At 37.5% G+C, this 15,760-nt stretch overlaps 1 protein-coding gene across 1 annotated transcript in view; it reads right to left on the bottom strand.

Moving 5' to 3' along the window:
• Positions 1–240: 240 nt before the first annotated feature.
• Positions 241–15,760, bottom strand: part of LRRC49 (leucine rich repeat containing 49) — a 154,117-nt gene continuing 138,597 nt past the window's right edge. The window contains exons 16-17 of the mRNA XM_052646930.1: positions 9,150–9,303; positions 241–444 (exon numbers count right to left, since the gene is read on the bottom strand). Of these exons, the coding sequence (XP_052502890.1) occupies positions 241–444; positions 9,150–9,303 (358 nt within the window). The remainder of the gene's footprint in view (positions 445–9,149; positions 9,304–15,760) is intronic.

Here is a 15,760-nt window from a genome sequence, read left to right as displayed (position 1 = left end):
GCCCTAAAGATTGCTCAGTTCCCAAAGGCTGTTTGGTCAACATATATAGGAAATGAATTTTCCCTTTTGCTCTTTCCTTCCTAACCTTTAACTACAAGAACAGTAGGCAATAAATGCTTTGATGCTAGTCTTTCTAGCTTGAAGGAAAAGTTTTGTTGTTGTTTTAACATTTTTTTAACCCACATATTTTCAACCATCAAAAACATAAAACTAAAAATCTCAATTGTAACTAAGCCATTTCTATTTTTGGTCCGTTATCTGCTGTAGGCAAAGCTTCATATAGGAATTTTTATTGCGGATTTCTATAACTGCATCCCTCACAAGTTCAATGAACATCTGTGGCCAAAGTTTCTGCAAAGCTTCATTTTTCATGTTGATTTCTGTGGCTTCCTTCACAAGATCCTCGATATACATCTTGCAGAATTTCTTTTTTTCCTTTATTTCCTATTAGAAAAAGAATATTTTGCATTGAGTCATAATTAAGCCCCAAGCCAAAGCAACAATTAGCTGAACCAGAGAAGCTTGATAATCTGTTCTGACCCCAGCCCTCAGAGCAGGAACACTTTCCTAGACACTCTGACACAGAGCTCTGCTTGAGTAAAGACAGCAACTGAGGGCTTCCTTCTTGCCAGTCCACTCCCAGCTCTGTGGGACAGCTCTGTTAAAAATGTATTTCTTGGCAACTATGAGAAGAAAACTTCCAGTTGAGCTAATATGAAACTCATTTGCTAATTGTGGGGAGAAATAAAGATTTTAAGCTGTATTTTAAAAGTGCTTATTTATTGGCATCACTGGATCCTAACTACAATTTCTCTGTTGATAGACTTTCTCCTTTCTCAGTGCAGGCAGTTTACCTCACACAAGTCAGCTGAATGTACAGATTCATAGCTTCTAATGGTAAATGATACTAACAATATTAATAAACAAGAGGTCAGTTAATGTGCATGCGTGCTAAGTTGCTTCAGTCATGTCTGACTCTTGCAACCCTATGGAATGTAGCCCACCAGGCTCCTCTGTCCATGGGATTCTCCAGGCAAAAAAACTGGAGTGGATTGCCATGCCCTCCTCCAGGGGATCTTCCCAACCTAGGGATCAAACCCATGTCTCTTACATCTCCTGCATCGGCAGAAGGGTTCTTTACCACTAGCACCACCTGGGAAGCCTTGAGGTCAGTTAATGTTTATATACACACATGAAATATCCACACTCTGAATTATTTCCATATTTTAGGAAAGGATGAAGTGATACATTACACTGACTTATGTGGCTGAGAATATTTGGACAAAGTTGGGGGAAAGTGAACAAGGAGAAAGAGGACATATATACAAGCCTGGGACCCCGAACTTGGCCTTCAGATGACACAATGCACCCATTCAACTTCTCGGTCTGGCAGTCTACAAATGAAAGGTGAAAGTGAAAGTTGCTCAGGCATGTCCAACTCTTTGCAACCACATGGACTATAGAGTCCATGGAATTCTACAGGCCAGAATACTGGAGTAGGTAGCCTTTCCCTTCTCCAGGGGATCTTCCTAATCCAGGGATGAAACCCAGGTCTCCGGCATTGCAGGTGGATTCTTTATCAGCTGAGCCACAAGGGAAACCCAAATGAAAGGCCTGGGTTCAAAACACAACAGAGGAAGTCTGAGACCTGAGGTAACTGGGACATTGGGCCTGGATTTCATCCTAGAAGCTGAAACAAAGCCATTTTGATTAATGCAAGAATTTGACACTTATTTTGGCTATTGATACTTCGAGTATTCAGGCACAATGATGGAAAATGTCATAATATATGTGGAAAAAATCAATGGAATAGATCGATAATCAGAATTATAGGGGAAGCAATTCACACAAATGGATAAGGAAATAAATAATAAATGTCAATGAGAAAATAGGTTTAACTAATTGAAAAATGATCTATCCAACTCAAATCAAAATAGCAAAATAATTTTTAAAAAGTTAAATTTAAAACATCAACAAATACTGCCCTTAAAATCTACTATGAAGGTTTATAGTAACAAGGAAAATGCTTACACTATAATGCTAAGTGGAAGAAGAAAAGTACAAAATGAAGTTTTGATAGAGGTTGGGTTACATGAGTATACGTATTTGTCGAAACTTAATTGTATACCTAAGATTTATATTTCATTGTATATAAATTATGCCTCAAAATAAGAAACTATATCAATTACTGAACTCTAATGATGTGCTCGCTGAATTATTTAGGGAGAAGCATGGCAATGTGTGCAATTACTTTGAAATAAATTTAAAAAATAAGATAGATTATTGATGGATAGAGGATGGGGAAAAGCACAGATAAGTGATAAAGCAAGTACATGGTACAGTACAATACTAACGTTAGAATTTAAGTTTGGGGAATGAATGTTTACTGTAAAATTATTTCAACTTTGTCATATGTTTGAAATTTTCATTAAAAAGTTACAAAAATATATTCAATATTAATGAAAGAAAATATACTGAAGTGTCATTAAGATTGTCTTAGGGTAGTGAGACGAGTATTTCTACTCCTTTTTTCTTCTCTTCCTTTTCCAAAGTTTTACAATTTATAAAACAAAAAATAAATATGTTTTGGATTCTTGATTAATTTACAGAAGTTAACAACGAGTCCCAATCGTCACTAACTTCCTCTAACAGAGGCACATTTTGGAAATTTTCTTATGACATTTAAGATTTCTCTAAATAATCACTTACCATTCAGGGGTCAACATGCTGATCTGATTTGATTTAGTTCATGTGCTAAAAGCAACAGGTCATGTATTGACCTATTATAAAAATATGCACAGATTTTGATGGGCAATAAATAACAGATGGTTCCAGCTGGTGACTTCTCTGGTGAACCGAACTTCACTAACTGTGAAATACTGTCTGGGACTCAGTCATGTGCACTAAGTTAGCTTATCAATGAGAACAGCATTTAGCTGCTCCCTTTTAATACTCAGTAAATTTGGGAAACAAGGAGAATACCAGGAAGAAAGATAAGTGTGAATCACTGCTGCTGCTGCTGCTAAATCACTTCAGTCGTGTCCGACTCTGTGCGACCCCAGAGACGGCAGCCCACCATGCTTCCCCGTCCCTGGGACTCTCCAGGCAAGAACACTGGAGTGGGTTGCCACTTCCTTCTCCAATCCATGAAAGTGAAAAGTGAAAGTGAAGCCGCTCAGTCATGTCCGACCCTCAGCGACCCCATGGACTGCAGCCTTCCAGGCTCCTCCATCCATGGGATTTTCCAGGCAAGAGTACTGGAGTGGGGTGCCATTGCCTTCTCCAGTGAATCACTAGAGATCAATAACTAAAACAAGCAATATTTTGCAACGAGCAATGTATTTACATAAGACATCTCTTACCGACATCTAAGTTTCTTAAAACATGATTTTGAATTTTTAAAAAATTTCTAGCAGTAGGACTGGAAAATTTTTATAGTAATAAAGGATAAGAAAAATATAAAGATATTTAAATGATGACTTTTGTTAAATAATTTATATATAATACGAATTAAACTTTTCTAATTGGCATAGTGAAATTTTGGGTGCTTTACAATTTTGTGCTAGTTTCTTCCATGACTTCTTTATAAACATGTTGATACAGAATTGTATCTAATATATACTAACTGTTAATGAGTAAATGTGTTTGAAAGCATCCTTGCTTCATCATTTCTTCTCTCCACTAAGCCAATTTACTCTGCATCTCCATGCAGTATGCTCTGAAACTCATCAGGCATCTGCCAGCACAACTCACTCTGCGTGTACAGAGTGATCCTGTTAGGAGCACATTAGAGATACTTCTCTTGCCCTGACCTGTCAAGAAGTTGCTCCTCTTTGAATAATGCTTTTTCCATTCTCAAATGCTTTCACACATCACACATTTACTTTTTTTTCTATCCCTGTAGGGGGTCATAAAACAAGTATTTCACAAGTTCAATCCTGATGAGATGAACTCTACAATATTGTTTATGTTAGTTCATTGAACTAACATAATGTCATGACAGCTGAGGAAAATTGGCAACTTTATTGTCATGAAGATAGAAAAAAGCAGGTCATGGTAGACTTGTTATAGAGTTACTTTAACAATAATGGCACTTGTATAGGAATTTAATCCATATCTCCATTTTATAAACAGGACTCTAAGGTTAACAAAGGTTGACAGACTTGCTCAGGATTAGCCGTCCTCTACTAATACCTACTTGGAGAAAATGCTAATTTCACTCTTGAAGAACCTGCAGTCTAGTTGGAGAGATGTCCTACACACATTAAAAGCTTAACTAAAAGCAATGAAACAGTACATGAGTGCTGGATGAAATGTTTAGACAGCAAATACCACCAGGGTTCAAGAGAGCCCTTTGTGCTGGGGTGGTCAAGATGACTTTAGGAAGCATTCATACACACTGAAAGGAGCCAAGGGCAGGAATCAGAAGGGCTGAGTTCTACAGGCAGTTCAGTCTGGAATTCACCATGTGAGCCTCAGCTGTTCACCTAAGTTTCCAGTTTTCCTCAGCTGTCTAATAACAGGACTGGGTTCTTTAAAGTCCCTTTCAGCTTTCCATCCATCTTAAATCTTTTTCAGAATGAGTCAGGACACTGGATGAACACCTACCAAGCAACAGAATTATACATGTCATACGTATAGTGAAAGGGGCGGCTTATCCTGATTTGTGAGAAACTTACTTCAAGTAATTCCTTCAACAACTCAAGATATACAGAGGAGAGAGAATCAGCACTTTGTGTTGCAGTGATTAAAACATTTTTCAGGAAGTGGGGAATGGTACATTGTGAGTCAAGAGAAAGTGATTAAGGGACCAGGCAAGGTCTTTCAGGTAATAAATAAGTGGTGGAATCATGGGCTCAGATCCAAATCTCCTAATGGCATATTATTCTTTCCAAATGTTATGTGGCTTCAGATTTTATTTTTCCCTTTGATACTTCTCAAAACAGGAGTCGGCATTTGCTATCTTTACTTCTTGATTGCTTATTTGCCTCTCAAACCACTTTAATCAAGACTCTGCTTATATTACTCCATGGAAACTCTTCCTGTTTTTTTCAAAAAATGACCTCTATTGCCAAATTTATCAAAATTTCTCCCTACAGTTTGTGCCCTTGGAGGGTAGGGGGTTAGAAAATCATAGCCTACCCAATCACAGTCATATTTTCAACTGTTTTTTAAGTGAGAATTTTAAAGTTTGCTTTTCATATTTGGGTTTTTATTTGATCTGGAGTTAATTTTTTAATATGGTTTTTAACAAAGTACACCATAGTAGGGATATGTATTTCTGATTTGATATTTCATTTCCTCAGTAGTATTTATTAGCTAGTCTGTCTGTACTAGTCAGCAATACCTGATATCTGTACAAAGTTTTCCCATAAACATGGGATAGTTCTGGCTATTTTGTCCATGGATCTATGAATCTATTCCTATATGGCCTCAATAACTAGAGCTAAAAATAGTACTTCATATCTGATAAGGCAAGTTCTCCTCACTTATACTGTTGTGTTATTTTAAGTCCTTTGCTCTATCAAACACCTTTAGGATCAACTGGTGAAGTTCTACAAGTAACTTTTCCAAATTTTTATTAGAATTGCCTTATACAGATGGATTTAGGAAGAACTGACATCTTTATTATGTAGAAAGTTTCTGACCATAAACATACACTATCTATTTAGTTCTTCTTCAGTGTCTTTCAATTAAACTTTATAATTTTCTCTGTGGAGGGCTTATACATATTTTAAAGAAAGCTGAGCACCAAAGAATTGATGCTTGTGAACTGTGGAAGTGAAGAAGACTCTTGAGAGTCCCTTGGACTGCAAGGAGATCCAACCAGTCCATTTTAAAGGAGATCAATCCTGGGTGTTCACTGGAAGGACTAACGTTGAAGCTGAAACTCCAATACTTTGGCCACCTGATGTGAAGAGCTGATTTATCTGAAAAGACCCCGATGCTGGGAAAGACTGAGGGCAGGAGGAGAAGGGGACGACAGAGGATGAGATGGTTGGATGGCATCACCGACTCAGTGAACATGGGTTTGGGTGAACTCTGGGAGTTGGTGATGGATAGGGAGGCCTGGCATGCTGCGGTTCATGGGATCGCAAAGAGTCGGACACGACTGAGCGACTGAACTGAACTGACGGTGTTTATTGTCATGGTAAATGGTATATTATATTAAACTTATTTTTGAATAAGTAACACAACCTATACTGGATTGTTGGTCCCTTTTCTCACTGATTTCTAAAAGTTCTTGATAATTTAGGGAGATTAGTTTGGACACAACTGAGCGACTGAACTGAACTGAGCTGCAAATTATTTTTTTCAGTTTGTTTTTTGACATTGCTTATTTTATATCTCTGAAGGTCTTTCTGATCTCAGTGCTGTACATAAATCTTTCATGGTTTTTTGTAGATATTTTACCCTTTCATTATAAACTTCAACGTCTCTGACTCATTTGGAATTAATGCGGATGTGAAATTAAAAGACGCTTACTCCTTGGAAGAAAAGTTATGAGCAATCTAGATAGCATATTCAAAAGCAGAGACATTACTTTGCCAACTAAGGTCCGTCTACTCAAGGCTATGGTTTTTCCAGTAGTCATGTATGGATGTGAGAGTTGGACTGTGAAGAAGGCTGAGTGCCAAAGAATTGATGCTTTTGAACTGTGGTGTTGGAGAAGACTCTTGAGAGTCCCTTGGACTGCAAGGAGATCCAACCAGTCCATTCTAAAAGAGATCAACCCGGGGATTTCTTTGGAAGGAATGATGCTAAAGTTGAAACTCCAATACTTTGGCCACCTGATGTGAAGAGTTGACTCATTGGAAAAGACTCTGATGCTGGGAGGGATTGGGGGCAGGAGGAGAAGGGGACAATCGAGAATGAGATGGCTGGATGGCATCACTGACTTGATGGACGCGAGTCTGAGTGAACTCCGGGAGTTGGTAATGGACAGGGAGGCCTGGCGTGCTGCGATTCATGGGGTTGCAAAGAGTTGGATACGACTGAGCAACTGAACTGAACTGAACTGAAGTATAAAGTCTGAATCCAGCTTTTTTTCCCCCTTAATTCTGTAGTTATTTTCAAATCACCACTGGGATAACCCTTCTTGATTTGTTTGAGATTATTCTTTATCGTATCATAAATTAATTTTTTCTAGATGTACATTTGAATTTTCCATTCTATCCCATGAGACTGTCTCTCCATAAACACCCTGTTTTAACTGATAAGACCATAATATGTCTTAATTTATCTAGTAGTGCTAGTTTTCTCCTCATCATTTTTCTTTTCCAGAGTTTTTATGGTTATTTATGTTTATTTTTCCACAGGTACTGTAGGATCAATTCAGTGAAAAATTTTTGGTTTCTTATTGGGATTATATTAAATTTTAAATTACTTTAAGGAACACTGACTTTTAAAAATTTGAGTTTGGTTTCTTTACACTGCTGTGTTGAAGAGAATCAGCCACATGTATACATGCATCTCCTCTTTGTTTTGATTTCCTTTCCGTTTAGGTCAGCACAGAGCACTGAGCAGAGTTTCCCTGAGCTACACTCTCCCAACTTACTGATTTACATCATCCCTGCATATGTCTATCTCCTCCGTTAGAATGTGAGATTCATGAGGATAATACAGCGACTTCTTACAGTCCAAGTATTACATGTGACAGGTGCTCAATACGTTATTTTTGAATGTAAGAAAGTATAACTATAAAGATGACTTCAAGCAATTCATTTCAAATATTTAAAGAGTTTTCATAAGGAAGATATCTGCTCTGTTTTCTACATAAGGCAACATTAGCATCACTAATTGAAAGTTGTTAGGAGGCAGCTTAACATGGGTAAGAATTTCTCCACTGTTAGAGTTGTTCAGTGATATACAAGTACCTCATGAAGCAGTAACCTTTCATGTGCTAGAATTTAAAGCAGAATCTTTTCAAAACATCCTTCAGGATGCTATAAAGATATTGTTGCATTGAGTTAAGTGCTTTTCAAAGTACAATCCTTAGAGGCCTACGGGTTCCAAAGAGATTCTTCAGGTCTGGGAATGAGGTGAAGTGAAGTGAAGTGAAGTCGCTTAGTCGTGTCTGACTCTTTGCGACCCCATGGACTGCAGCCTACCAGGCTCCTTTGTCCATGGGATTGTCCAGGCAATAGTACTGAAGTGGAATGCCATTTCCTTCTCCAGGGGATCTTCCCAACCCAGGGATTGAACCCGGGTCTCCCGCATTGTAGACAGACGCTTTACCATCTGAGCCACCAGGGAAGTCCGGGAATGAGGTAAGGAGAAAGGAAAAAATAGAAGATCCAATCAAACAGAGCTCTGAACCCCATCTACAACAGGAGCAGCTCTGCTGTTTTGCTTTCTTTTGACATAATGAGTTTTCAGCTACAATATAGTTTGAATAAAGAATCTCACAACCATTATAAAACATTTGAAAAATATTTGGCCAATACACACTAACACACACCCCTAAACCCCTCAAAAACTCTTGCAGAATTTTAACATCTTATTTTTATAGAGGTGACTTGTTTCTTCACCTTTCTCTGAGTTCCATCAAGGCACACACTGCATGGTTCTCTTCTTTATAGTTCTGCAGTCCCCTAACACAGCAGTCCCTCAAAAAACTTCTGAACTCATACAGGAGTAAAGAACTGGTTCTAGCCTTTCTGTCTAAAAGACTATAGTGGAAACAAAATAGGTTAAAACTATGTGACTAAGAACACAGAAGCCAATGCTGTAGGAGAATAAAATAGTGAATTAAAACATCAAGGACCTAGGCAAAGAGAACAGAAATGGAGGTTCTGTTGTGTCTTTCTGCCAGTCTGGCACAGGCTAGGTAAGTACTCAGAGCAAGTCTATTCCAGTTTTCTTAATTCAGAGAGATCTGAATCCTGGTCCTACTTCGGTTTAAATTTTTGGTACCAATTTCTTTCTTTTGAACATTTCTTTCCTGCTTAAATATATTGAACTAAGGGCTCTACTTCTCCCTAATTCCTTGGTGCCTACTGCCCCCAGCTCTGGATATGAGGCTGACTAACATTCCAGAATTAAAAAAGGTTATCTTAAATGAGGAGGAGAGAAACGTATAACTCCCAAGTCTCAGGCCATTTGGAATTTATCCAGGCAATAAGTTGCACAGATGATGGCAGCTTTACCTCCAGCTTTTCAGTGTAAAAGTCTCTGGTGGTATAATTCAGTGTAGCACGATTTGTGTTTTCTCCCACAAGTCTCTTGCGATCATTATTTTCTTCACTGACAATACCAGGTTTTTTCCCTTTGGTTTCTAGAAGATATCGGAATTGCTTCTTCCTGTAGAAAGACGGTAGAGAGACTTAGAGAGTTATTTATCCAATTGGTGAAAATGTCTTTCCTGTTGATCTTAGAGGGTAGCATATGCTTTTTTGAATATCTGTTTTATCAGTTTGAGTTTTTAAAGTCAATTCACTACTCCAATTTCTCTAATTAAGTTATATAACTCAAATTCTTTTGTTTCACTACCAATCATCAACAAAGACATGTCTCAAGCATTTCTAAAATGAAAAAAAAAACTGTCTTTAAAAAATCAATATAAAACGTAAATAACACAGAATACACACACAAAAAGCAATTAGACACATAGTAGACCAAACTTGCACAGTCTTTATATCCCATAAAACATCTTAGTTACACACCTTATAAATCACAAAAATAGTTCATAATTTCATTATGTAGCTCAGTAGCATCAGCCATAGCTACAAACGGAATGGAATACTGGTTTAGGTTTAGGAAAAGCAGAACAAAAATACTTTTAGCTGTTATCATATCAAGGGCGCGATCTCAGCAGGAGGTAAATAATGAAACAGGAAGCTTCATTTGATTATGAAGAACATAGACAGTGTTCAGAGTATCACTTGCAGACCCACAAGCCTAGAATTACAGAGGACAGCAACTCATCATGAAGGTTGCTTTCTGGTTTCTACCACGTAGGGTGTCTCTCAGGGAAGTGATGTAACTACTATGAACTGTGAACTGAAGACTGGGAGCAAAAAGGGAATATATCTTTTAGAAAATGTCTTCATTTTTCCAATTTAATATGAGCATAACACAGAGATTTAAAAAATTATAAGGAGTACATATTTTGAAAAGTATAAAGAAATAGCATAAAATCATCCATAAATATATAGCAAATAAATCTATATAAATCAGTAACATTGTTCACATTAGACATATTTCCTCATAGGCTTTCTCTGTGAATTTTTATAAACATCCAGGTTTGTACACTGTTTTTGCTTAATGCTATATAATAAGCATTTTCTATGTTATTAAAATTAACATTTTAATAAATGAATAAAATTTAATTGTGATGTAGGTCAATTTATATGATCACTCATTTACTGGATATTTTGGTAGCATAATTTTCTCACTCTTATAAAGAAGAAAGTAATATAGATTTTATCAATATTTATTTTATTGATTTTTAATTATGAAAGCCACATACACATTATCCATCACTTTCAGTAGTGTTTTCAAATAATCAGTTTTTCATTATATTTTCAATGTCTTCATCTCCTTCATTTTTCTTCAGGATTATTTTGCTATTGTTTTCCTAGCTTCTTTAGATAAATGTTTAGCTCCTTCATTTTCAGTCTTTATTCTTTCCTAATATACTCATTTCAATAGATATATTGATTTTAAAATCTTATAATACTATTATCATTGCTTTATATAGTCGATGTTTATTTAGTTTCATCCCACAAATTTACTACTTTCTTTGCTCTTTAGTTTTCCTTGCACATCAGAATTTCTATCTGGGATCAGGTTCTTTCTGCCTTAATTAGAGACTATCATTTCTTCTACTGCAGGAATACTGATAGGAAATCTCTTAAAATCCTTTTTTTAGAAACTAATACAATAATTTTAACAAAAAGAATAACAACAAAAAACCAGAACAAACCGAAAAAGATAATTCCAAGTACTACATATAAACATACAGAAAAAGTAAGCTTTTGCACTATGAAATCCTACTGTTCTCAGTTTAACTCATAGAGACAATCATTTCTAAAAATTCAAATATTTAAAATTACACAAGGAAATCTCTGAAGAACATGTTCTATTTCTGAGAAATTGCAGCATACTATACAATTGTTCTATATCTTGTATTTTTCATTTCTAAGACATCTTAAAGATTATTTCATATCAGAACTTCTAATAATTTTCATGGCTGCAAGTAATTGGTCCTTTATTAATGGACATGTAGCTGGTTTTACAAAAGGCAGAGGAACCAGAGATCTAATTGCCAATGTCTGCTGGATCATTGAAAAGGCAAGAGAGTTCCAGAAAAACATCTATTTCTGCTTTATTGACTATGCCAAAGCCTTTGACTGCGTGGATCACAATAAACTGTGGAAAACTCTGAAAGAGATGGGAATACCAGACCACCTGACCTGCTTCTTGAGAAACCTGTATGCAGGTCAGGAAGCAACAGTTAGAACTGGACATGGAACAACAGACTGGTTCCAAATAGGAAAAGGAGTACATCAAGGCTGTATATTGTCGCCCTGCTTATTTAACTTATATGCAGAGTACATCATGAGAAACGCTGGGCAGGAAGAAGCACAAGCTGGAATCAAGATTGCCAGGAGAAATATCAATAACCTCAGATATGCAGATGATACCACCCTTGTGGCAGAAAGTGAAGAAGAACTAAAGAGCCTCTTGATGAAAGTGAAAGAGGAGAGTGAAAAAGTTGGCTTAAAGCTCAACATTCAGAAAATTAACATCATGGCATCAGGTCCCATCACTTCATGGGAAATAGATGGGGAAACAGTGGTAACAGTAGCTGACTTTATTCTTCTGGGCTCCAAAATCACTGCAGATGGTGATTGCAGCCATGAAATTAAAAGATGCTTACTCCTTGGAAGGAAAGTTATGACCAACCTAGACAGCATATTAAAAAGCAGAGACATTATTTTGTCAACAAAGGTCCATCTAGTCAAGGCTATGGTTTTTCCAGTAGTCATGTATGGATGTGAGAGTTGGACTATAAAGAAAGCTGAGTGCCAAAGAATTGATGCGTTTGAACTGTGGTGTTGAAGACTCTTGAGAGTCCTTTGGACTGCAAGGAGATCCAACCAGTCTATCCTAAAGGAGATCAGTTCTGGGTATTCATTGGAAGGACTGATGTTGAAGCTGAAACTCCAATACTTTGGCCACCTAACTCATTTGAAAAGACTCTGATGCTGCGAAAGATTGAGGGCCGGAGGAGAAGGGGACGACAGAGGATGAGATGGTTGGATGGCATCACCAACTCAATGGACATGGGTTTGGGTGGACTCTGGGAGTTGGTGATGGACAGGGAGGCCTGACATGCTGCGGTTCATGGGGTCGCAAAGAGTTGGATACGACTGAATGACTGAACTAAACTGAACTGAGTGAGTTTTCATATGTTTGTTATTTACTATTATAAACACTGTAATGAAAATCCCTGGATACCTATGTTTGTGCTGTCTATAACTTTGAGATCAAACAACTTTTTTAAAGTTTTAAGGAAGTTGTATCTTGTTTTCTGAGAATTTGTTTCTCTTGTTTCTTTGCTTTTCCAGTTGCAGTTGTACAGGTTTTTGTCTCATTCTTTTTTAATTTTATGATATTATCATTACAGAAAGTTATGTGCATGAATATGCTTTTTGAGATATATGAAGATTTTCTTTGAGTTTAAATATATGTTCAATTTTTGAAAGTTTTAAATAGGTATTTAAATAGGCTTTTTCCCCCCTGATTTGGGAATAAGTTTCTGGAAATAAAATTCTAAATACATTTATTTGGTATAGTGTGTTAAATGAGTTATTCAAATCCTCAGTATTCTTTTCTAACTGTGTTTATTTGATCAAATGATCGAATAGCTTAATATTTACCACAATAATGTGAATTTGTTAATATATACTTACATTTGTTAACATATTTAGAAGCTGTGATCTTGGTTACATAAAGTTTCATAATTATCTTTTTTGGTGGATTTTAGGTTTTTGATATTATCAAAATGACGGGCTGGATGAGTGACAAGCTGGAATCAAGATAGGTGGGAGAAACAGCAACAATCTCAGTTATTTGGATGATATCACTCTAATGCTCTAATGGCAGAAAGAGAAGAGGAACTAAAGAACCTCTTGATGAGGGTGAAGGAGGAGAGTGAAACAGCCAGCTTAAAACTAAATATTAAAAATACTAAGATCATGGTATCTGACCCCATTACTTCATGGCAAATAGAAAGAGAAAAGGTGGAAATAGTGACAGATTTCCTCTTACTGGCCTCTAAAATCACTGTGGATGGTAACTGCAGCCATGAAATTAGAAGACCATTGCTTCTTGGCAGGAAAGCTATGACAAACTTAGTGTGTTGAAAAGCAGACATCACTCTGCCAACAAAGGTCCATGTAGTCCAGGCTATGGTCTTCCCAGTGGTTACATATGGTTGAGAGAGCTGAACCATAAAGAAGGCAGAGCGCCAAAGAATTGATGCCTTTGAACTGTGGTGCCGGAGAAGACTTCTGAGAGTTGCTTGGACAGCCAGGAGATCAAACCAGTCAATCTTAAAGGAAATCAACCCTGAATACTCATTGGAAGGACTGATGCTGAAGCTGAAGCTCCAGCATTTTAGTCACTGATGTGAATAGCTGAATCACTGGAAAAGTCCCTGATGCTGGGAAAGATTGAAGGCAGAAAGAGAAAAGGGTGTCAGACGATGAGATGGCTGCATGGCATCACCAATGCAATGGACATGAACTTGGAAAACTCTGGGAGATGGTAAGGGACAGGCAAGTCTGGCATGCTATGGTCCATGGTGTTGCTGAGTTGGACATGACTGGACAACTGAACAACAACATCATCAATTCTATCACCACTAGTAGTAATATTCCCATATTTATTTATTGTTATTTGCCTGTTATATATTTTCCATCCCTTTATTTTCAACCTTTATATATTAGTTTAGGAGTATCTCTCAAAAACAAAATGAAATTCAGTTTTTAACCCAAGCTGAGAGCTATTATCAATGAATAGAATTTCATTCATGAATATTTATTGTGATAACTGACATGTTCATTTTTTTCTTCCCTTCCTGCTTTTTTTGTTGATCAGTGGTTTTTTCTTTTAATGATTTAGAAATTGTACATCTTATCTTCCTTTCTAATGGTAGCCCTTGAGATTTGAAAACACATAGATAAACATATACTTTCCTATTTCTCCCTAACAGGGAAAGAAACTTGGCAAACGTCAACATCCTTTCTCTGAGGGTATTCTGGGATTATTATTTTCATGTTATTAAAGTTTTTTGCATTATGTGCTGTGCTTAGTTGCTCAGTCGTGTCCAACTCTTTGCTACCCCATGTACTGGTGCCCATCAGGCTCCTCTGTCCATGCGGATTCTCCAGCAAGAATACTGGAGTGGGTTACCATGCCCTCCTCCAGGGGACCTTCCCAACCCAAGGATCAAACCCACGTCTACCTGCAGTGAGGGCAGATTCTTTACCAACTGAGCCACCAGGGAAGCCCACTTACTAATGAGTCTTTGCACAACATCATTTCTTTAATTCAATGCTTCCTATTTCTTACATTTACTGTTCATTTTGTAGCAGCACCTCGCTCAGTAGTTTTTTTCAGAATGTTCTGCAGGCTTTTTATGAGTTCAGCTCTGCCAATCAGATACACATGGGTAAGCTCTGAAATCAGACCTGATCTAAGTGGGAGAGTAAGCATGCCAGACACCCCTTTTATTGGCATGAATCATAGTAGAGCCAAGTTTTGAGGAGGGGAATGGGGAACTTCCTGACCCCTGTGTGAAAAGTGGACGCCATGGTTTGGACAAGCATCCTGACCCCCCAGCTCCCAGACTGTAGCCAAGGTGGCAGTGCCCTTGGTGGACTGGTTCTGCGGTATCGTTGTGGGATCCCCTCCTGGCCCAGGCTAGAGACTGCTTCCCTGTCCCTCTCAGTGATTTTGTGGATGACTGACTTCCTGTATACCAACTGTTTTCTCCTTCCTCTGGTCAGGGTGATTATCTATAACTGAGTCATGACTGGCACACCGTCTTTGGCTTTCCTCTGTCCATGCCACACCCTGCCAGTCAGCGTTTTCTGTCAGGTCCACTTCTATGTGTTTTTCAATTATCTTCTCTATTCTGTCTTAGTTCAGACCCGTATAACCTCTCTCCTGGAGTACAGACTGGCCTCTTGAGTGGTCTCCATTCCTTCCATCTGGATCCTCTCAAATGGCAGCTATTCTAGAACACGAATCTAATCACATGATTGTTGTGCTTAATTACAAAGCACAGTATTCATTTTGTTTTTCATGGATTTCTGGGCTCTTCAAAATCAGATCACAATCAATCTTTCTACTTTCACTCTCTATCACAATTCACAATCATCCTATGCTCTAATTATGCTGAATTATTTACAATTCCCTGTGCCTTAGCAGATCTCGTTCCCTCATACCCTGTATCTGAAAAAACCCTTATTCATTCCTGATGAGCTAGAAAAATGTCAAGTCCTTTGTGAAGCCTTCCCCAATGTTCTTCCAAAGCGTAATCTCTCCTATACTCTTACAGCCCTCTGTTACAACATCTGAAATGTCTTACCTTATTAGCTCATAAACTAATAATTTATTAGCTTATAAGCCACCAAAAAGCAAGAACTTCGTCATATTCATCTTTATATCTCCAAAACTTTGGAGAAGGCCAGACAAAAACAAATTTAGGATGTTTGTGGAATGAATGAATAGCACAATTGAGAAG

Source organism: Budorcas taxicolor, chromosome 10, assembly GCF_023091745.1.
Source record: "Budorcas taxicolor isolate Tak-1 chromosome 10, Takin1.1, whole genome shotgun sequence".
Classification (NCBI taxonomy): Eukaryota; Metazoa; Chordata; class Mammalia; order Artiodactyla; family Bovidae; genus Budorcas; species Budorcas taxicolor.
The sequence above is the reverse complement of the archived record's forward strand: the minus strand, read 5'-3'. Positions and strand labels throughout refer to the sequence as shown.